Genomic DNA, 23,046 nt, shown 5'->3' on the forward strand with positions numbered 1-23,046 from the left:
CGAACTGTGATCCAATTTGTTAATTTTACTTGAAATTTACTAATTTTTCATTCAATGAGCTGGACTAATTTGATTTATTAATTGTATTAATTTGATTTGTATTAATCATACTACACATTTCATGAAATCGATAATTTCGTTTTCATTTTTTTGGTTCATATTTTTTTAACTTTCAACAGTTTTATTGTTTCTCTATAATTTATTCATTTCATTGAAGGTTTCATTCGTGCAGGACTAGAACCTGTGTTCAACATACTTCGCATGAGTTTTGCAAACCAATGAATGATCCAACAGTGATATGTTAAGAAATGTCTCATTTCACTTTAAGGAAGATTAAATCGGTTTTTGTATTAAAAGTACCAAAAACGGTAATAAAATATACCACGGAAATCATCATATACATCCGATTAGAAAAGAATACAATGAAGTATATGTTAAAAATATGTATTTACAAATTAATTTTATTGCTTTTCAATCATACTCATTCTAGATACTCCCTAGAGCACATTCCAAAATAAACTAGCGTAGCTTATTCTATACCATCTTATAAAGAGCGCATAACTTGTTTCAGATCAGTGGCCAGTAATACTCCCAGATCACTTCAGAACTGAAAATAAATCCGGCTCAATGGGGTGCTTGCGAAAACGCCCTGTGATGATTGCTTTTCCCGTAAAACCAAAACCAGTAAAGTAGATTGCGATAGGACAGAGATGTTGCTGCGTAGAAACAAAGAGGATAAACACACTCCAGCGCACGTCAGGTGGCAGTGTGCCGAATGTGTGCCTTCCAAAACTATACCCGAAAAAGCTCCAACTTGAGTATCGCTTTACGCTCTAGCATTTATACAGCTAATACAAATTAATAAATAAATAAATAAATTTGCAGTCCATTCAACACTCGTTCACAACAGCTCCTTGAGGGGCACCGAAAACGGCTCTCTACAACTCAGGAGTAGGTCGCTTTCGTACATACTTCGCAAAGTAGTCGGGTCTCCAACATTTACACGAACCAGGTATCAGGAACCAATCGTAGTACAGTCGCACCTGGAAGCATCCAATTTCATCATGACCGTCACAGTGCTGGTCTTGTTTCCGGGGAGCGTGATTGCTGGTATTTTCATAAGATCCCCCCTCGGAAGCCGTCGGAAGACCAGCTCGTTTTTGCAGATACTGTTGGTACGCCTGGAAGTCTTGAATTGATGGGGCCGTAGTCGTGGATGTGGAAGTTGAATCTTCGGCGTTAGGATAAAAAATTTCAGCAACCAACAAACTAACCCAACGTGGCGAAGACAAACAGCCACCATCCAGGTAATGGCAACGAGCCTGGAGACAACGGGTCACTTCGACAGTTTGGGTGAAGTATCCTTCATACGGAATTTGAACAACATAGCGCCAGGAACCCTGATAGTTCTTAGCGAATACCGGCGTTGCGTACTCTACCTTGGCCGGGCATGGAGTCGGAGGTCCCTCGAATCGAGGAGGAGGCGGATAAGCACTAGAAATTTCCTCGCGGCGTTCTGCAACCAGTTTACTGCTAAGAGGCTCTCCTTGAATAGCTCGATACAGGGCACAAAAGACACCCCCTCCATCACAGAACTTTCTAGCTATACGAGGCTCTTCTTCATCTTTGCGCTCCTCGTTCACACGCATGACTTTCCCCATTCGGCGACCAATGCTGTAACAGAAAAAAATCATTGATTAACGGAAACAGTACACTATATTTATCTTTTATCACCCATTGTTGTCAAATTGATCCACGGGATCCTCCGGTAATATCTGGGTGACCTTAGGGAGTGTATCATCAGCCTTTAGAACTGGTAGAGTTTTTGACAAAAACTTCAGTGTCTGGTTTCTTATGAGCTCACTGAGAAACAAACCAGAAATAGAACATCATTAAAAGATACACTTATGTATGCTGATAGTTATGCTTTACAATGGATAAGGTTCCCCGAGAACACTTTGCCGCATGGGATTCCGTGGGATTTTGCCCTTGTTCAAATCACCGCATAGGTTATTGGCAGATACATAGGGCTTCGCATTAGTGGCATCTTTACAATCCATATTGATGTGGGTGTACGGTGGTGATCGAACTTTCGGAGGAACAGCAGAAGGCGATTCTATGAAGGCATAGTACCTATGGATATGTAAGCCGATCTTTAAATAAAAGACAGTTGGAATGTGTGTAGTTGAATGAACTTATTACCCCTCAGGTGGTTCCTCTGAATCGAGCAGATCATCTGCTCTGGCGAAAAGATGGCATCCAAACAGTAACTGTAATTATAGTAAGCAAACAGTAGTCTGTTATATGTGTATCGAGACAAATCAATTATTCTATCTACAAACATCTATACGAGGAAGAAATCATTTCTCATTTGTCTGAAAAAAAATCTGTTGCAAATCGTATTGGATCCAAAAGACTTCCTACATTTACATATGTCTTTTTGCATATCCATATCAACTTTTGAATAGGGCTAATAAGATTTGTAAACAAACTTTTGTTTTGCCTATTTCTCTTAACTGGTTATAATTTCAACACAGAAAACATCTGAAATTGATTCTACAAAGGGTAAATATGTTGATTCATGTGCATTTTGTATGAAATTCAACTTGGCAGAGGAATAATGAGCGAAATAAGTTTGTTTACAAAAATCTTATTAGCCCTTTTGAAGAATTAATATTGGTATAGTATCGTCATTTGGTATTTCAAGCGATCCTCCAAATAAACTTATTTGATCTAATCTTCACCATTGTTCGACAAGTGATGGACGATTTCCAATGGAGAAGATTTTCTCATTCACGCCAAAAACAATAGTAATTGACCTAATCTATCTAAAATTGACTTATAAACATAATTTAATAAAAATAAATCCCTCCTGTACCACACGAAATGACAAATGGCGATATTATGAGAAAATCTAATGCAATGTTATTATAAATGTAGGAACTCCATTGGATGATCTGATGGTACGAAATGAGATGTAGCAAAAAACTACAACCCTCATAAGCTGATGAATGAAAGTTACTTCTGTAACATTCTAAAAATATTTCTCATAGAAAACTGTTATGCAAACCCACGATTAAGTTGGATTTTTGTGTCTCGTCAGAAACTAAACTAGTACCGAAATTAGCACTAGTTAGACATTAAATCCAAACAGTCACACGTTACATGTGAATCAAACGCCGGGCACTATTCCCTAACCAAAAAACAACAGTTGTTTTTTCACTTTCTCATCATTAAACTAAAGCTTTTGTCTTTGCTTCCCGGAACATTGCCCGGGACTAGGCAGTTGCTTTAGGCGTTCACATTTGACGTATGAATGTTTGAATTCAGTGTCTCACTAGTGCTAATTTGGATACTAGATAGAAAAATAGAGATAGATACATTCGCTCCAAATTGGTACTAGTAACTGACGAGACGGCGAAACATACATTTCCCTGCATAAATTCCAGGGAGGGCGGCCGAAATCAACGAGGATGAAGAACAAAAGAAATTTCCAAGGTCTCCAGGACGAAGAAATAAAAAGAGCCGCAAAAAAGTAAAAGTGAAACCTCTTCTTTACCAGTCAGGCGAGTGAAAAATTAAAAGTTTGTGAAACAGCTTATGTAAATAATAATAAAATCTTTGAACTAAGCCGAATTTATTATTGTCAGTTCCTTTCATATTATAAATACACTCCAAAAATGAGCATTTTATCGGTTAAGTAATTTCAAAGATGACGCTATTTAGTAAAACGCGATTCTCGAAATTACAGGGTGCTACAATCAAAAATTAGTCAAACAAGAATAGTAATAGTGTGTAAATTAAAAAGACTTATTATTAAAAAAATCAAATTATATTTCTTTTACAAGTTCAATTCATAAGGAATAAAGAAAAAATATTCACTAAAGCTTGCTTTGTAGCGAACGCGAATTTCCGGGCTTTTCGTTTAACAGCTTCCATCTAGTTTTGCACAACGTCACAGTCTGATGGTTCTCTCTGGCTACATTTGACGTTAAGTTTTTTCGTATCCGCGATTCCCATCCCAGTTTTAACCGACCGTTTTCAGTTAGAGAGTAGACGCACAATAGATCTATTTGAAAATGTACTCGAGAATTATTAACTCACAATAAAAATCTACATTCGAAAACTTTATTCCCCTGAAGATTCCTATTGGTTATAAACCATGAGAGGGTATCGAGCTCACGGTCGAAATGACAATTCGTCATCAATTGTTTTATTGAGTTTACCAATAGGCATCAAGTAGCATGATTAAACCATTAGGCGGACTAAAATAGCTTTTTTTTAAATCCAAAAGTCTATTGAAATTGAATGTTATATTAACCTCCTCCTTTGTGTCCAACAATGGAAAGAGAAAAGCTCAAATTTTCACATGAAACGTAAACACAACATGATGATGAAAATTGAGAGTTAATCCATGTATTACATGACAAACAACATTTTGTGGTCTACAATGAGTGCAAGGTGTAGTAATCAACCGCTTCAGGCAACATCCAACTCTTATTTTCATCCAATCCATTTACCGCGATGCTGCACGCTGTCAAAAAAGCCCATGCTTTCATCAAGTAAGTATGTATACTATTAATTGTTCGATTAATCCATCAAGATCAATATCCGCACGCGATGTCGGAAGATTGCCGACGAACACAAACTCGTTTTCATTGCGATCGTTGACCTTTTCAAGGTGTCGGGGCGAAATTTCTCCTAGTGGAAGCGGTCGGTATCGCTCTCTGCTATAGATACGTGATTTCGGCGCATAGTCAATGGTTTTGTAATTAAATGCATCGGGAAGTTGATCGCGGGATTTTGTTCGCCAAAGATTTCAAATAAGCAATTCATTTTTGATGTTCCGTGATGAAAAAAAGTTTACATCAAAATCAAGATTCCCGAAGTGTTTACTCAATCGCGGAAAGCGTCACGAGTTTTAAAAAATCTCCACAAGATAATTCCGGTCGGAGAATATTTAACATTTTTTTATTTTTCGATGTAGTTCAACGAAAGGTGTGACCGAAGTAATTCACCATAAAAAATACTTTTTATTCGTTAAAATTTGGCTACCCAAGTAACCAATAAGCATGCTAAATGCATCTTAACGACTACATGATAAGTACTTAATTCATATTAAATGCTATTTAAAAGTCGCTTTTGGCAAAATATACGGCTAAATTACTGCTGTGCCATGAAAATGCTTTTTTACTGCTGTTGTGCATTCAGAATGCTGCTTAGTGGCAAGAAGTTTTTAAACAGTTTTTCGAATGCTGATTAACAACAGTTATGCATAACGAATTCTAACATACGGCAAGAAGCATCCGAAATGCAAATTTTACGCTACTTTACTGCATACACTAATGCTTATTGGTTACCTGGGTATGTATCTTTGATGTTAGCTGCATCGGAAAAAAATAACAAAAACATCATATGGCCAAATGACCCAATTGCAATAAATTGCTCTTGCAAATGATGCAAAAGGTTTCTGTTTTGGGAAAAGTTACTAGTTACATTCGTCATGCACTTCATAGTCTGACGACCGTATTCCTATAAGTAAAGTGAGTATGCTCCGAAAAAAGATTATGTGTTCATAACTAGCTAAACTTTGAAGGATACCATTCAAAATAATCCGCAACTCTTGCCCTATATTTGTAAATCTGCAGACAGCTGCAACTGTCTTCAATCTAACAAAGTATATCAAGGAGGAACCAGTCGGTGTAGATATTGGATCTAGTTCAAACGGTAAAAAGAGAAACATGCAACCAGCCGAAGCCAATACACGAAGCTATCATATGTGCAAAATGCTTCTCTCATAAACACGCATCCCGGTTATATAGCGCATATCAGGTTACGGTATGAATATCCGCCTGCACACTACTGACCGCTGAGGAGTGTGCTCTGGTTGAAGCATTCAACCTGACTTGGCTGTTTCTGAGCAAAAACCGCTGGTGCACACCTGATCCAAGAGGATGTGGGCATTTAATATTACTGGCCCATTTTTTCCTACGACTGACTCGTGGTTAGATTTCACCCATTCCATCGGCATGACTGCTCACCACTGCATATGTGTGCAGATCGCATCGGAAAAACTTTAATACAGGAACGAAAGAAGCGCAGCTTGTTTGCCCGACTCCTAACTGCTGGCCAGACTTTCTGCTGCGGTCGGTGATGTCCGACTCCCTCAAAACCTTATTTTTGCTGGTTGATTTGCCTTGCTAATATAGCCGCGGTTTACACGCGCTCGCGGTCTCTCCGGTGAAATTCATTGTTCATTGTTCAGCCTCATCGAAAAGTTCAAATGAGTTCAGACAAACGAGTGGCCAGTTACTTTCTGCGAGATGAATCTTCACGGGAGTTAAAATCCGTTTTTTCCGAATTTCGTTTCACTTCTCTCTACTGGTATCGAAATGTATTTTTTCAGTTTTCGTTTGCATCGATTTGTTTTTAACGAACTATGCCGTATAAGGCACTATGTTGCGCTTTTCACAGTTTTAGAACCAAACGCGTATGTCGGAGCGGTTCGAGTACGTTAGCATCGATTCATTGCAAATAAAATAACACGAACCATACCCTACACGGCAGAAAGTTTTTGGATTATAAAATACAGCGGCACACCTATTTCGATAGACGTGCTTGTATTTTTCCTTCTGTACCTTCGATTTTTTGAATACATTCGATTCCTAAGAATAGTTTTTTAATAGTTGTTTTGATTGGGGAATTAGTGCAAGTGAATTGTGGTCGAAAAAGAAGTTGTCTGATAACAAATTAGTGATTTTGTGTCAAAATTATCGAACGCAGTGTACGAATTAAGTGGAAAAAGTGTACTCGACAAAAAGTGCTTCGTTGCATACAAGGTCGACGAAAAAACTCAGGCCAACACTACACGCGAAAAAAAAATTTGTAAAAATAAACAAATTTTGGTTTTAAATAACTATTTTCCCGTTTAATATAGTGACAAACAAGATTCAGGTTTGATTCAATCAATACTGTTTGGTTGAAATTACCAACTAATTCATTTGTTGGCTTTTCAGTAGTTTCAACGAATATTTCGTTTGAAACAAAAAAATCATGATAAGTTTCTCGACAAACATATGATTACGGCTTAAAAGCCAACTGTCAAAATTCTCTCATTAACTGGCTAAACACAGTTCATAGCAGTTAATGAAAGAGAAAACTTTTCTCTTTTGTTTACTACCAACATCTGTGATGGGCGAGAAACGGTTTGTTCGGAATTTCCTTTCAAAGAGAATTTTGACAGTTGGCATTTAAGCCGTAATCATATGTTTGGCGAGGTTTAACCGAACAAACAAGTTTGAAGAAACAAAAACCTGATTCTTCTGCGTGTATGGAAAGTTCTCGAACTGTTGCATGCAAGAAACATCCATTAATATATAGGTTTGTTCCAGGACACGGAAGTCACTCCGGAGTAAACAGGAGCAAAAAATCTTTGCTCCTTTTTACTCCGGTTTGCTACCAGAAGAAGAAAAAAGAGAAGAAGAGAGTACAGGAACGGTTTTCTCCGGAGTACTTCCAGTTTCTCCTGGTACTGGAACCAGAGATGCCAGGTACTTTTTTCAAATGTCTGCGATAATAATTTTAAAAGTCTGGGAAGAACAAAAAATGTCAGGAAACCTAGTGTAACCAAAAGCCTTTATATCCAAAAATCTGCAAATATCTGCAACCAAACTAAAAAATCTGCAAATATCTGCAACCAAACTAAAAAATCTGCAAATATCTGCATCATCGAAAAAATCTGCAGCTTAAATTAAAAGTCTGCCAATTTGCAGACTTGTCTGCAAACCTGGCATCTCTGACTGGAACAGACCTTATGAGATCGATGAAAGGTGGGAAATAATCAGATGGGCATGTTTCGTTAAATCCGGAAGTAGATACAGAACGCTAGATTAGGATTGTCGCTGGCGTTCCCATTGTTTTCGTCTCGGAACATGTTTGTTTTGCTTTCGGTATATATCTGTCAAAGTATCGAAAGTCTCTCTAGCAAAAGTCTTTGGTCCGCACTTTTGGTACACGCAGAAAAATATGGCCTGCTTATAACCACAAACCGGTTAGTTGAACTTCAAATTAGTAAAATGCAGAGTTTACCTTTTTCATTTCAGTCTCGCTAATTCTGCTGTGATTTTTATGCATTCAACACCGAAGATGTCCAATGCATTAAATTTACAGTAGAATAAACGATAGGTAAACAGAAAAATGATGTGATATCTACTATGAAACAAATTTCTATGTGGCATACTATTCTGATTTCATTAGTTTTCATATGATATTTATGCGTGACAGATAATTTTTATGTGGTACTACAAATTGCAAAAAAGTTATGTGTGAAATGGATATATTCAATATAACGATTTTTTCGGTGTAAATTTTCGACTGTTATTGTTATGAATTGAAAGAGTTTGTATATACCGCACAGGGACATGAAAATTAATTAAAATTCAGTACAGGTTTAGATAATTTGTGCATTTAGTGTAAATACATCAGCCAAGAATGGCCATTGTGTTGCTGGCCAAAATAAACAAAAATGATTAGTCGCTATGGAACGACGATAGAGGATTGTTTTTTTTGCTATTTTTTTTTATTTGGCCGATTTGACAGGTATATCCCGGAATCAAAACAATAATGTTCCTACCACTGATGCCAGCGACAATCCTAAAGGGCGAACACGAAATTATTGCGACACATTCAACAAGGCATAACTTTTTTACCATTGGGTAAAAATCAACCAAATTTTGCACACTTTCTCTTTGATGTGTATTGTTTACATGCTGTCAAACTCGAAGTCGTGTTTTTCGATTCAACGAAAATGGAGGTGAACCAACGCGAGTCGAGAGAACAAATTCTTTCCAAACACCTGAAATTTCCTGACCTGTCGCACCGGCAGTTGGGAAAAATGTTGAACATTCACCATTCAACCGTCTCCAGAGTGTTGAAGCGGTTCCAGGAGCGGTTGACGTTGGACCACGGCAAAGGAGCTGGAAGAAAACCGGGACCGGAGAACAAAAAGACGGAGGGAAAGGTGAAGCGGTTGAATAAAGCTAATCCCAACGTCTCAAGCCGTGATTTGGCTAAAAAGATCGGCATGTCGCAGAGCTACGTCCAGAATGCAAAGAAGAGAGCTGGACTACATACATACAAGGTACAGAACTTCCCAAACCGCGATGAGCGGCAGCAATCGACGGCTAAAACTCGGGCACGGAAGCTCTACGAGAAGATGCTGACAAAATATGGCTGCTGTGTGATGGACGACGAAACGTATATAAAAGCCGATTTTAAGCAAATTCCAGGGTTGGAGTTTTTCACCGGCAAGAGCAAGTTCTATGTGGACGACAAATTTAAGAAGCAGAGAATGTCGAAATTCGCCTCCAAATATCTCATTTGACAGGCCATCTGCTAGTGCGGACTGAGGAGTGAGCCTTTCGTCACAAAGGGCACAGTAAATGGCGAGATCTACAAATCTGAGTGCCTCGTTAAGCGCCTTTTGCCGTTCTTGCAGCAGCACGACGAAGCTCCGCTATTTTGGCCAGATTTGGCATTATGCCACTATTCTAAAAGTGTCCTGGAGTGATATGAGGCCAATTCTGTCCATTTTGTTCCAAAGGACATGAATCCGCCAAACTGTCCGGAGCTGCGTCCAGTGGAGCAGTACTGGGCAATGATGAAGCGGGAACTTCGGAAGAGCAAGAAGACAGTCAAATACGAGAAGGACATGTTAAGAAAATGGAAAAAGAAACTGAGAAACTGGTACCGGATGACACTGTAAAGACTTTGATGGAGGGCATCAAGCGAAAATGCGTACAATTTTACACTCAAGGCTCCATCGATTAACTTTTCTTTTGATTTTTGAAGTAAATATATCTATAAAACTACCCTAAAATTTTGGTTTGATTTTAAACATTATAAGAAAATTGGCATGACATTTTCGGTATCGCAATAATTTCGTGTTCGCCCTTTAATCTAGTGTTCTGTATCTACTGGAGGTGTAGACATTTACAAGGTGTTTGTTAAGACATTGATTTACATCTCTTAACAAACATTCTCGCAGGGTTTCTTACCCTTCTTGGAGCTATTCATTCCTATTTATCTGCTTGATGGTGTGGATAATTCCTCAGCGGCGGTAATTTGCCCGATACCGATGCCCATTTTCGCGAGCTATATAGCTGTCCAGTCTACCACTCCGACGGAGAGATCATTGGCGGTGAAATTTCTCCAGGCAATGATATCCCGATTTTCCACTTTAGCTCCCGTTGCTAGCTCGCTGACCGACGTTTACTGTGTAACTGCTCTACTCCCGACTGTTGCTAAGAGCGAAACTTGTCGAAACGTAAACCGATCTAGAGATGCCGACCAACTTGACTTACATCCCTTTCCAGCCCCTCTCGCAAGCTTTCTTCCTTAGTTTCTTCAATGACTTGTTCCTAGAGTAATCGAACTGAAATGACATTTTATGTGCCAACACAGCTCGAGTATGATTTTTTTTCCTGAGCAGGAAGTTGATAAATTTTTAAAAGTAATTCAGCACCCAAACCGCCTTGCGCGCGGGTCTTTGTCTCGTTTCGTTGTATCTGGATATAGGAATTTCTTAGCTTGTCGATCACCGACTACGTTACGCCAGTCGTTTAGTAGTCGGTCTCTTACCAAAGCTGAAAGTTCTAGTTTGATGGCACAGGTAGATATGCCTAGAAATAGTTCTGGCCCAACCAACATGTTTGATGAACCATGCCTGGCTAATTCGTTGGCCACGTCGTTACCGACGATTATATGGTGGCCTGATACCCAGCACATCATTACTTTATTTCTAGTTGCCAGTTGTCGTAAAGATGTGATGCATTCCCAAACAAGTTTGGACTCACATTTCGACAATCTTATTGCCCCCTGAGATTGCGATTTTTCCATGTTTATAGTTTCATTTCATGCACACCTTCGAGCAGGTGTATATATTTTTTATTATATACATAGATCACTTTCCCATTGATACCGCTTCTTTAATTCTTGGTCCGTAAATTTCCGAGCTAGTCAGCTCACTCATTTTTTTGTCTAGGGTAACACTTTGGTGTGTCGCTTCTTCTGCGTAATTAATTGTATATTCACTGAGAGTTGGGGGAACCAACTTCAGTTTTGTTCCTATTAGAAAACGGTACAATGACCATTTTTGCAGGGTTCACGTCGAATCCCTCTTTGGAACAGCATGTCATGATGAAATTCAGAGACACTTGAATCCGATCGCTTAGTATAGATTCATGTTTTCCAATGTCATCTGCATATCAAACAGTTTCGAAACCCATTTCAGTCAGAGCATTGAGAAGATCGTCCACCACTAGTGACCAGAGCAGGCGTGATAGCACCCCTTCCTGGGGACAACCTCTATTGGCTGTTATACATAAGGTTTGTTCCAGTACACGGAAGTCACTCCGGAGTAAACAGGAGCAAAAAATCTTTGCTCCTTTTTACTCCTGTTTGCTACCAGAAGAAGAAAAAAGAGAAGACTAGAGTACAGGAACGATTTTCTCCGGAGTACTTCCAGTTTCTCCTGGTACTGGAACAGACCTATAGTTGCTTTCGTTTCTCCCACCGTGGCTGTGATCTCTCGACTCTTGAGCACTGCAAAAATCCAGTCTCCTATCGATTTTTCCACTTCCCTTTTTGCCCGAATCTTGTGAATTGCTATGTAGAGCGTATTATCAAAAGCATTCTCGACGTCAAGAAAAGCGCAAACTGCTATTTCTTTGTAATCGAGGGATTTCTCAATAAATGTCACACTAAGGTATGTAGGACTGTTTTCGTAGATTTGCCCTTTTGACATGCAAACTAGAGCTCTTTAGGTAGAGTCTCGACAAGAGAATATTAGATAAATTGGCAACCAATGCCAGCAAAGAAGAAAGTTCGGCATCGCTTGAAAATGTTGAAGCTCTCAAGTGTATTTTTTAAAATGAAAAACAAATCGCCTTGTAATGTTTTCTATCTTTTATCGGAGCTGGTGAAAATAGAAGTGCTTTAGTCAGCAATGTGCTAATGTGTTTGATTTTTCTAATTCTTTCAATGGGGTTTAAATCTGAGAACAACAATGTGTACTATCTTGTGGATTGACTGGTTATGAATATACTTTTAATTTTAAATAATAGCTACCACAATTTCTTTTGAATCAGAATATTAGTCTAGTGATCACAACTGCTTGCAAAAATTTCATAAATAAAATAAACTAAGATCATAATACTTCGTTCTCGTAGTTCCAAAACAAGAAGCTCTGCTCGCTTGGATACATCAAATTTTCGCTAGTTTCGATACGCCAAGCTTCTACCTGGAGTGCTCTAATGCAAACTGGTTCTTGTTTAACGGATCTTTCGATAAGTGCTCCGTTCAAATATAGTGGTCTAGTAGTTTTTCCATCAATTTCAGAAGTATTGATATCTAACTGGCCTTAGGTAGTGTGAAATCTCTTTTTCCTGTTCTTGCAATACATTCTCTAACTTTCCTCTAGATTATTGGGACTTTTTGTTCAGATATAGGTCACGGATAGTTCTATGTTTGCATATGCTCAATCACCATGGTCTGGTGGTACAACACACATAAATAGGCCTTCATTTGTTAGAATCCAAATCAGAAAGTATTATCAGTAACATAATCAGTAATCGCGTAACATGCTTACTTCGCAGAATGATTCCAAACAAACTTTGGGCCATTACAAAGTTGAAACAATGCTTTCACTAATGCTAATAATAATTCACTCCTTACGTTGGCACAGCCCCAAAAAACAAGTCTAATAGTAATTCCTGATAATATCTCGAATGAACGACGATTTATTTATGAGAATTGTACTAATTGAGACCAATTGATTGAACAAAATCAAATATGTTACCGTCGTGCGGGGCTATTTTGGATATGTGGGGCTACTTTGCACACTTTAGTTTTTCAATATTTACTAACAGACGCGCTTTTATTAGTTTTATTATACCTTTGACATTTGAGCGACCGAAAATAAAAGTCGCAAGGACACCCGGAGAGAATTTTACAATAGCATTTACCCTACAAACAATCATAAAACATTAAATATTATAGTTATTACTGTTTCAACATTGTTCGATGCCAAGTTATTACAGTAGATTTACAATAAAATTTCATGTAACTATAAATTTCACTGTTCAGCAAAAAACTGATACAGTGCATTCACATTAAATTTTACTGTTTTCGAGAAAAAAATGCATGGAGAAAAATTGATTTTTTTAATGTTAAGATACATAACCACCCCCCTTTTTCACTGTAAAAGTCTATTTTACATTAAAATTTACTGTAAAAACGTTAAAGTTTATTGTTTTTGTATTGTAGCATAACACTAAAACTTACTGTAAATTATTGTAAAATTACTGTACTGTCACAGTGAAAAGCATGGTTTTGTTAGTGTACATTTCTATTCGGGCAGAACATGCTTCGTAAAACCCGTTTCAAATATATTAGAATATAAAAACCGGATATAAACTTCAAGCATAAAAATCGGACTGGGACATTTCTTGGTAATAGTCGGATAAAAAACCTTCAGTAAAAAACCCGGAAAGAAATATATCCGATTCTTACAAAGTAGTTTTTGTTAGCCGACTTTTAATCTTGAACATCAAGATATACGGATGCTCCTACGAGCGATTTATTTATTTTAAAGTGATTTTTATACTGGAGGTTCATCCTTGACGAGTTTTATGGGTGAAAACTTTTTAAGTGATTCTTATGCTGAAGGATTTCTGTCCGATTTTTATGCTTGAAGTTTATTTTCGATTTTTATATTTTAATATGTTTGAAACGGGTTTCGCGAAGCATGTTCTATTCTTGCGACTTTTATTTTCGGTCGCTCATTTGTAGAGCCATGTCTTTTAAACATGTTGCATATGCATTTTGTCATTTTTCTTAACACTGTTTACCAAAACAAACACAACACTTCAAGGGTCGATAAAAGTGATTGGAGGCTCGTAAAATAAGACTGCTCAACAAAACAGAAAATCTTAAGTGTACCGAGACCACATACTGTTTTTCAGAAAGAAGAAGAAAAAAATGAAAAATGGCGTTTTCCGTTTGTTTCTAGTACGTCAAGATCGGTTTTTATGAGCATTTGAAGGTTTTTGTGTGATGAAAAATGGCGTTCTTTGTTTGTTTTTAGTATGTAAGGATCGGTTTTTATGAGCATTTCAAGATTTTTGTGTCTTTAAAAAGTTGTTTTTAATATCATTATCAACAACTTTACCGAAGATACCAAGCCTCTAAATAATGTTTTGAATTTATTCTCAGTAATTATGTAAATATCAAAATTGTTTTATTTTTCAAGAGATGCTCTGTGTTATGTTGCATAATTTCTTTGAAGACATTGAACCTCCAAAGTTGGTGGTTGCGAAATAATGTGATCTTGGCCGTGAAAAAACTGTTTCGAACCTTTATTTCAGAATTCTTGACAAAAAAGTGCATAACTTGAGAACGTGGCCTTGTGTACTAATTACGCTATCAATTTAGCACTCAAATATACGTCATAAATAGCCCCTTATTTCACTTTTTTTATAATTGCTATTTTTATAATCGATAATTCAAAAAATCTTTAAATGATCATAAAAACCTATTCTGACATACTAGAAATAAACTGATATTGCTAATTTTCATCCTTTTCCTTTTTTCTATACGAAAAACAATTTGCAGTCTCTACCCACTCAAGTTTTTCTGACAAGTAACGTTGTAAATGTTAAATTAAAATGAATCTTTTATTTTAGAAAATGCGATAAATGCGTGATGCCTCTGATATCAGTATAAATTAATGATATTTCAATGAAAGTAAATAAAACTGGTTAATTTTTATTTTATATCGAATTCAAGAAGTGTGCAAAGTAGCCCCCAGCTAGTCCACAAAAAATATTTTTGATTGCTGTATGAACAACTTTTTTATGTGTGAACCAATTCTGCTCATATTTGGCATAAATAATACATACACGATGACTATAAATCTGTGCTGATATGATACAAATCCATTGATTATTAAAGGAGTTATAATTCGCCAAATTGAAAAATTGATGAAAAGTGCGCAAAGATACCCCACACGACGGTATGAATAATATCAGAATGGTTCAATCTCACTGTGGGGTGAATTTTTGACTTCCTAACAACTTACCTAGTTCTAAGTTTCTGCGATGACCATGTTCTGAGACAATCAAGAGTGAAACGTAGGTGGTGGTGGCTCATTTGCAGCAGTGTTGACAGAAACAATAAACTACTGAGATTAATTTAACCCTTCCATCTTATAATGATACAGTAAAGACCCGTTTTTATCAGCCCTTTGGCGAATTTTAAGCTGATAAAGCAGGGACATTGATAAAATCAGGACATATATTTTTCTGTCTTTTTAATAAACCGGAACCCTTAAAATATTCTTCTTTGTTCCTTAGATATAGCCTTGCACCTTTTCTGATTATATACTTTAAGTTCCCCTTAAGGGGGTCTGACTGTGCAAAATTTAAAAAAAATATTTTTAATTTTTGCATTTTCCGGATCTCTAAGATAAGAAATATATGCCCAAGAAAGGATTTACTCGAATTGAACTTGGTTCGTCTGCTAGAGCCCATCAAACTATCAATTGTCATACGAAGCTTATAAAATCGGATCAAAAAGCTGATAAAATCGGGGGTAGATAAAATCTGGGGCTGATAAAATAGGGCGCTGATAAAATCAGGTCTCCACTGTAATAACATTTTTATGTAAAAAAAATCCACCAACGTACAGTTTTCGGTAAACTTATTGATAACATTCTTGACTACTGTTTTATTGCATTGGTTTTTAATTTTAGTGACATATTCATCTGTATGAACAGAGACGTGAAAGTACATTTTTCCGCACTAATTTCCAAACATTACACAAAATGCAATAATCCGGGGAGCAACCAATCGCTCCTAAAATTTCGTAATAGCGATACCCCCAACATGAGTGTTTTCACGCAGAAAAATCTGCTTTAATCTACTTGTGGTACAATTGTTCCTTTCTCATTTATCCAAAAGTATGATTTAAAAGCTGGGTACGTTCAATATAACATTGTGGAAATGTCAATTATGTTTTTATTACACTCGGTAAGTATATATAAGTGCACGACAGCCACGAATCTGATGAGCTACATGTCGACGCTGACACATTTGAAATAAACATAAATATTAGCTTAATCAGCGTGAGTTCAATGTTCTGTTGTTGCTAATGTATTTTGAAGCTCGGGATTGTGGGGAAGGGGGAGGGGGAGGATGATTAGAGGAAGAGGGAGCATGCGTCCAGAACCACCGAATTTATTTTGGTATACGGGGTGAGAGAAGGAAATGCGAGTGTTAGGTTGGTCTGAGAGGGGGGAGTGAGAAAGTATGGGGCGGAGAGAGTGGGAGGTGGTGAGAGAAAGGAAGGGGAAGAGTTGATGGGGTGTGCAATCCCCAACTGCATATTATATCATCACTTTGAGACTAGGTTAGTGAAAATTGGTCCAGTCATCACCGAATTAGCTTAGGAACTCCCCCGGGGGAATCAAGAACCGTCATAGGTTGCCAATGTGGACAAAACTAATTTGATTGGTCATTAGTGGTCTAAACCCGCAAATCCAAGGAATGTTGAAACCTTTTGAATATGTATTACATCATTCAGGCATCATAGTGATACCAGTTTATATGAGAATTTGCTGTGTGACCACACTCTTCAGCTTCATTCCATAACTCCGTAACCGGGAGCCGATCAACTAAAAATTCAATAGCAGCTTATTGGAGCGTTACACCATTCATTTGAATCTAAGTTTGTGCAAATCGGTTCAGCCATATCTGTTAAAAATTAGTTATATAATTTGACACACACACATACATACACACACAGACATTTTACGATCTCGACGAATTAAATCGAATGGTATACGACGCTTGGTCCTGTTGGAAAGTCGATTTTTGAAATGATTGCATAGCCTTCGTATATATGAGAAAGACAAAAAAGGTGCAAAATCAGCCCCCCAAAAAGTTGATCTACGCTCAATTTTTTTGTTTGAGTTAACATCAAATCTCGACGTTTAATGCATTTTAACCCTCAAAAAGGCAAGCTAAAATTGTGATTTCAAGAAGCATCGCTCCTACGACCCAATGAAATCAACAGTCGCTTTTTTGTCATTTTATCAGTGAGAGAATCGGAAGCCCAAAAACTCTTGATCGTTTATTTTTCAAATTATAAGTTAATTGAAACTACAGAACTGTTATTAGCCGGGCATCTGAGCCCCCTGCCTTTTTGAGGGTTGAAGATATTTGGCATCAAAAATACAATTTCATGTGGACTCCCCATTAAAAAATGTTCCGGCTTATATGGCAATTTCATATGTGACCGGACGAGGCAGTCTATATTTCCGGAATCAAACGAACGACACCTTAGAAATTTTATAGCAGTCTATGGGGATAAAATCCCTTTCATTCGAGAAACTGATGTGAGTTTGTTAATCGGGAAACTAGGCCGGGACAGTCGTGGTGGTCAATGTGACCAATGACACCTTTGGAAAAAAAGGGGAAGGAGGGTTTGATGAACAAAGAACCACGTGCTACACCTTCCATTTGGTCGGTGTTAAGTCAGACCGGACTAAGTGACAAAATATTGATTTCGAGAAAAACGGGTTTAAAGTTTGAATCGTAGCATCCTCTACGTTATAATTGAGATTTATTTTTTGCAATAATTTTTGTTTATGGTTACATATTTCAAATCTGGCAAAAGTCGAATGTAGCTGAAAAAATTCTTTATCCGGTGTTATCGTTATCTTATTTTTTTATGTTTTGCGACTTAGTCCGATCTGACATAACACCGACCATTTGACACTTGGTTTGTGAAAATCGGTTCAGGCAACACCAAATAACCGATGTGACTTCATTTCTGGAATACAGCCAAGGCCCGGAAGTTCCGAAATTGTCAATTATGGATAATAACTTCAAAGAAGCTTTAATTGGCCATCAGTGATCTAGATCTGCGAAGCAAAGTAATTTGATGTCCATTTCAAAAGATTTTTAACCTCTGAGTTAGTACGATTGCAACAGTTTATATGCGAAATTCTTATGTGACCGTACTAACCACCCTATAACTTCGGAACCAAAAGTCAGATTTGAATAAAATTCAATATCAGTTTATGGAAATGTGGGACTGTCTTTTTAATATGTATTGTATCATTTGCCCATCATGGTGGTACCAATTTATATCGTACCTCCAGAACCAGAACTCCAATCCAAATGAAATGCAATAGCAACCTATGGCGATGCTACACCTTTCATTTGAATATAATGTTATTAAAATCGTCTCAGCCATGTCTGAGAAAAATGGGCGAGTTTATTTGACACCTACATACATACATACACACACATACTGAATTTTTCGATTTCGACGAACTGAGTCGATTGGTACAAAAGACTCGGCCCTCCGGGCCTCGATTAAAAAGACGAAATTTTCTAGTGATCGCATAACCTTTCTACATGAAAAAAGGAAACATGATCATCACTTCCCAGCTGCTTAACTTATGTGCGACAATTCCAAGAATCTTTGATTCGCTATTCGCCATGTACTTCGATACAGCTCAAATTTCTTAGTGTAACAATATATTGGCCAACTCTTAAAACGATTTCTTCGATTTTGTAAACAGATCCTAGTTGAACACTATCGGTCTTTTTCGACAATATTTTCCACCACAGGGGTTAGTTTCGTTGGAAGTTAACCCATCCAAAGAAAATAAGGTCAAGGTGATTGAATGGAAAGTGTTACTTCATAAGTATGATCGATTCTTCCAAAGTCGTGCCAACGTCATTTAGTGTACTAAAGTAAGCACTAAGTGAGTGGTAAGCGTGACCGTCACTCATTCCAGTTGGCCTGGGTTCAATTCCAGCCGAGGTCGTTGAGATTTTTCTGAGGTGAAAAAATCTGTGGTCACGTCTTCCTTCGGTAGGGAAGTAAAGCCGTTGGTCCCCCGTCCATGAAATTGGTGGATCGATATCTAGTTCAGGTAGTGGAATCGCTTCTCTGGCGTCGGTAAAGAAGAAGTAGATCCAACTTCTATACTCTTACTAACACCTCCCGTGATAGTTGTGGAGTGCGCAGTAGTATATACGGCCTCTAGCAAAAGCAAGTATCGGACTAACCATTCCTTCCCTTTCCTTCCGCGATCTACGTTCCGGCCTGGCCGGCGCCGGTATTGATCTAAAAATACTGTAGAATTACCAGGAGTTGCACATTGAAAGATGTTTCGCTACTCCCAAGCATAATTATCTACTGATTCCCTGTGCAACTTCAGCTAGTCCCGATCGATAACGGAGTAGCAACCAGGGGTGGTCGCACAAGCACTAAGGGTTAAAATCTCCATAATTAGCGGATGTCTTTCGCAGAACTTAACACATATGAGTTCTACGCATTTCAGTTCTTAGTGATATCAAAGAGGGCGTTGTGTCTATTTTCACCATATTTCTAATATTATCCTTCAATCTCTACACCCATCGAAAAAACCCGCTAAATGCACATGTCCTGACCCTAACATATACGACCATTGAAAATGACATACTTTTACGTTGGATTTTAATTTTAGATGACGTTAAATTTCGTATATCGCGTAATTTCACTCCACAATGGTGTTTGTTTAAAATGACAAGTGTGATTGTATGGCATGTACGCATACAAAGTGCATCTTTCATGTAAAAATAAATGTTAAACATAGTCATCATATCTCAGCATTTCGTGAATTATTGTTTGTTAATTTATAACAAATTTGATGTTACGTTAAAGATAATTAGCTAACTAGAAGCGTCTAGAGACCCACGGTTGTCAATAGGTCAAATGAATCAAGTAAAGAATGTTTTTACAACTTTCGGACAAAAATGAAACGTATCATTCTTCCAGATTTTTCAATTAAAGGCATTTTCCCAAATACAGCAAGTGAAGTGCCAACATTGTTTTTTAGACTGTCAGATTTTTCTTAGAAGTAGTGGCCGTGACACTTAGAACAAATTTGGGTTAAATTTGGGTTAGTCAATTTTCGTTTTGCTGAAACAAGTAAATTTCAGCCACAGTAATAAATGTTGATTTTTTAAAATTATTAGTAGATATCATAAACTGATTAAGCGAGTTATAAATATTTAATCTAACGAACGCATGTTTTCATTTCTACACCATGTCCGCATGCTGTTTAGTTAAAAAAATCAATTTGTAATGCTTTACTTCCCAAAATGCAACACTCAACAGTAAAGCCGAATCATCCGTACATGAAACATAAACAGGATCACTAATCCAGTTCGCGGCTCACCTAGGCCTTGTTCCAAGCTAAGAGAAAGTGCGCGTTTTAAAAGCACTCCTCTCAGGCCTGCTATGTATAACCTGTCATAAGTCTTAGTGATCATTTCGCATACCGACAACAAGCCAGCATGCGAACCGCTTTCATTAACCGTCACAGTACTTATCCCTCGATTTGCAACGAAAGATTTCAATCTGTAAGTGACGAACCCAGACAAACTGGTTTGAAATGCGGCTAAAAAACGACAGGAATGAATTAAATTTCACTTTTCCGAATTTATTTCTGGCATTCCTCGTGCATGACGTTCACCAATGGGATTAATTTAGGCACAGGTTGGCAACTTTATTGGTTGATCGGTGAATCAGTGTTTTTGCCTTCCACGATACAACAAAGTCGATTCAAATAAAATAACAGTTTCTCACTTGCCATGACCTAGAAACACATTTCACTTATCGTCGTCAGTTCCGTGTAGTCCGTACTGTTTCTCACTCTTGACATAAGTATTTTGCAAAACAAACCTAGGGGAAGCTCTGTAACATCATTTTCACAGTCTCTGATGAAAGTGGAACGTTATTTGCATATCTATTTGAAAAAGATATTTGATGGCTCTAGATAACTGTCGCATGACCAATACCGTTGTACTTCAGAATCATGAAACGAGCGATAAATACTTTACACAACCATTCTTCTAGGTCACTGTGCTTACCAGGAAAACTAAATAATTCATTTTATCCATTTAATCCTTAGTTGTGCTAATTATCTAAAGATGCAACTTGACTACACTTCTGGGAAAAAGGTTTTCCCGCGAAACAACACACGATCAACGCGCAGCCAGTTGTGTTCGGCTCGGAATCTGAAAGAGCACTGTTTTTCTAGCGCACGACGGACACCAGAAACAGATGGCAGAAGAAGAAATTTCTCGTAGGCTGTTCACCTTTCTTTGAGGCTCTCTTTCTCGCGCACTCCTAAAAAACTCAGGCTGCTGAATGTGGCCACCTGGCCGGATGGCGCGTTGCCGGAACTACCAATGGATTATACAATTGAGATTCGTTTTGGGATATCGGGTACCGTCTGTGCAACCACATTATTATGTTGGGTTTTAGTAAATTCTTAAACTCAACATAATCATCTTTGCTACTCGTAACAAATCGGTGAAACATATTCAAAAATCAACTCACCCGAAGCACTCTAAATTTGATCTATCCAAAGTTATTGAACATTATTCGAACTGCAAATGAAATAATCATTAGGGTGGAGCAACATAACTGTTCTTTCAGAAAAAAAAGTTTTACATTTTTATGTGAGAAATGCATAGAATTCACTCAATCTTTCAAAACTTTGTCCGAGGCAAGGAAGGCCGAGTCTTATATACTTATAATCACTAATCAATTTAGCACGTAGAATTGGGACAATGTTTATACACTGGTGGACACAGAATTGGCACACTCATATCCCTAACATTTATATAACGGATAACATAACAAAATCAAATAGTTCTTTAACAAATTGCTTCAAGACATTTAATGTCCTATTAATGACATATGAAAATGGTACATACAGCATTAAGCCGTGCGGTATCCGGCGAACTGAAATCTCTCGAAGTATTCGAGCAAAGAATATAGATCCACTGCTACCATGTCGTAAGAGGCGACTAACAATACGGGGCGTCCCTGAGATGGGGTATCTCTTCGTGCCGAAAGCCGAGTTTGACTAAAGGGACTTATGTTTAGCCACGGTCGGAGTATTATGGGCTTTGCTCTATCTCTAACTAGTGAATCTCTATGGAAATGGATTTATTTCTTCGCATACCGTGGGGTTAAAGTTATGGGCATGTCCCAGGTCCAGTTTTTCTAATCTGCTGATGGTGATTATAATACAATGCGTTGGTGCTCTTCCAGGTGTTGTAAAAAAATTGCGAAAGACAACATATCGGGTTTTCTGGACGAATACTTTATTTCCAGTATGAACGTACAGCGCATCATCACAGTTCAGTTTGTGGAAATAGACAATAAATACTTCTATTCTAGTAATCTACCGTGATTTGTGTTGTGCCACGGAATCGTACGCGTTATTAGAATACACATGTAGATGATCAGTCTCATTGTTTATAAATAACGGATCGTTGCACTATGGAGTGGCTAGAACAAAAGGCTGTACAAAATAGGGAAAAAATTTAAACCGGCCGTAGGAGTATTGCTAAAAGTGCGAGCTAGTCTGATATCAATATTCGTTTGAGAATTGGGTAGTAGGAACACAAGAGTGCTGTATCGATTTTGTTGGCTATTTTCGGCAAATTTGAGACTAAGAGAAACGAAAGCAATGAAATTGAAAGACGGATAGGTATTCTAGAGCGAATCAGTTATAAACTTAGAACGGAAAACTAGGACTAGGCAGGCTCATATGGACATGATCGAAAGGAAATGTAAAGAATTCTTTGCCTTCTGCTAAGTAGCAGTTGGGCGTTGCACCCAAGTCTACCGCATGGTCTATGGTAGAACATAACTCATCATCATGTTTTACCGCCGACGCCGGGAAACAATTCTTCACAAATCCTCGCCTAGAATGACCATGCGATCATTCTTCTCCCTTTCTGCTAGCATCAAGCCGTAACGTATGCATTCAATCGACACCAAGCTATCGGTGTCGCACCGATCTTATTGTGATTGAACTACTTTTTGATTTTTTCGTTCTACACACACGGATGGCTGATAGCAATTAATGACACAACTCCTACTTAGCAGAAGGCAAAGAATTCTTCACATTTC

At 37.7% G+C, this 23,046-nt stretch overlaps 1 protein-coding gene across 1 annotated transcript; it reads right to left on the reverse strand.

The window, feature by feature from the left end:
• Window positions 1–470: 470 nt before the first annotated feature.
• On the reverse strand, window positions 471–21,129 carry LOC131689358 (uncharacterized). The gene is made up of 5 exons (XM_058974387.1): window positions 20,988–21,129; window positions 2,203–2,270; window positions 1,933–2,133; window positions 1,735–1,863; window positions 471–1,674 (listed from the first exon to the last, which is right to left on the reverse strand). Exons 1-5 carry the CDS (start codon window positions 21,015–21,017, stop codon window positions 939–941), a joined length of 1,164 nt encoding a protein of 387 aa, XP_058830370.1. The 5' UTR covers window positions 21,018–21,129; the 3' UTR covers window positions 471–938.
• Between the last annotated feature and the right edge of the window lie 1,917 nt (window positions 21,130–23,046).

This window comes from Topomyia yanbarensis, chromosome 3, assembly GCF_030247195.1.
Source record: "Topomyia yanbarensis strain Yona2022 chromosome 3, ASM3024719v1, whole genome shotgun sequence".
In the NCBI taxonomy this organism is placed as follows: Eukaryota; Metazoa; Arthropoda; class Insecta; order Diptera; family Culicidae; genus Topomyia; species Topomyia yanbarensis.

What these genes read in the sequence shown, in the direction of transcription:
- LOC131689358 (XM_058974387.1), bottom strand. Translation starts at nt 21,017, where the DNA reads ATGGATAAAATGAATTATTTAGTTTTCCTG. An exon ending in TCAGAGGAACCACCTGAGGG is followed by an intron (nt 2,134 to 2,202) that starts GTAATAAGTTCA and finishes ACATATCCATAG; the next exon opens with GTACTATGCCTTCATAGAAT. An exon ending in CTCGGGGAACCTTATCCATT is followed by an intron (nt 1,864 to 1,932) that starts GTAAAGCATAAC and finishes TTTGTTTCTCAG; the next exon opens with TGAGCTCATAAGAAACCAGA.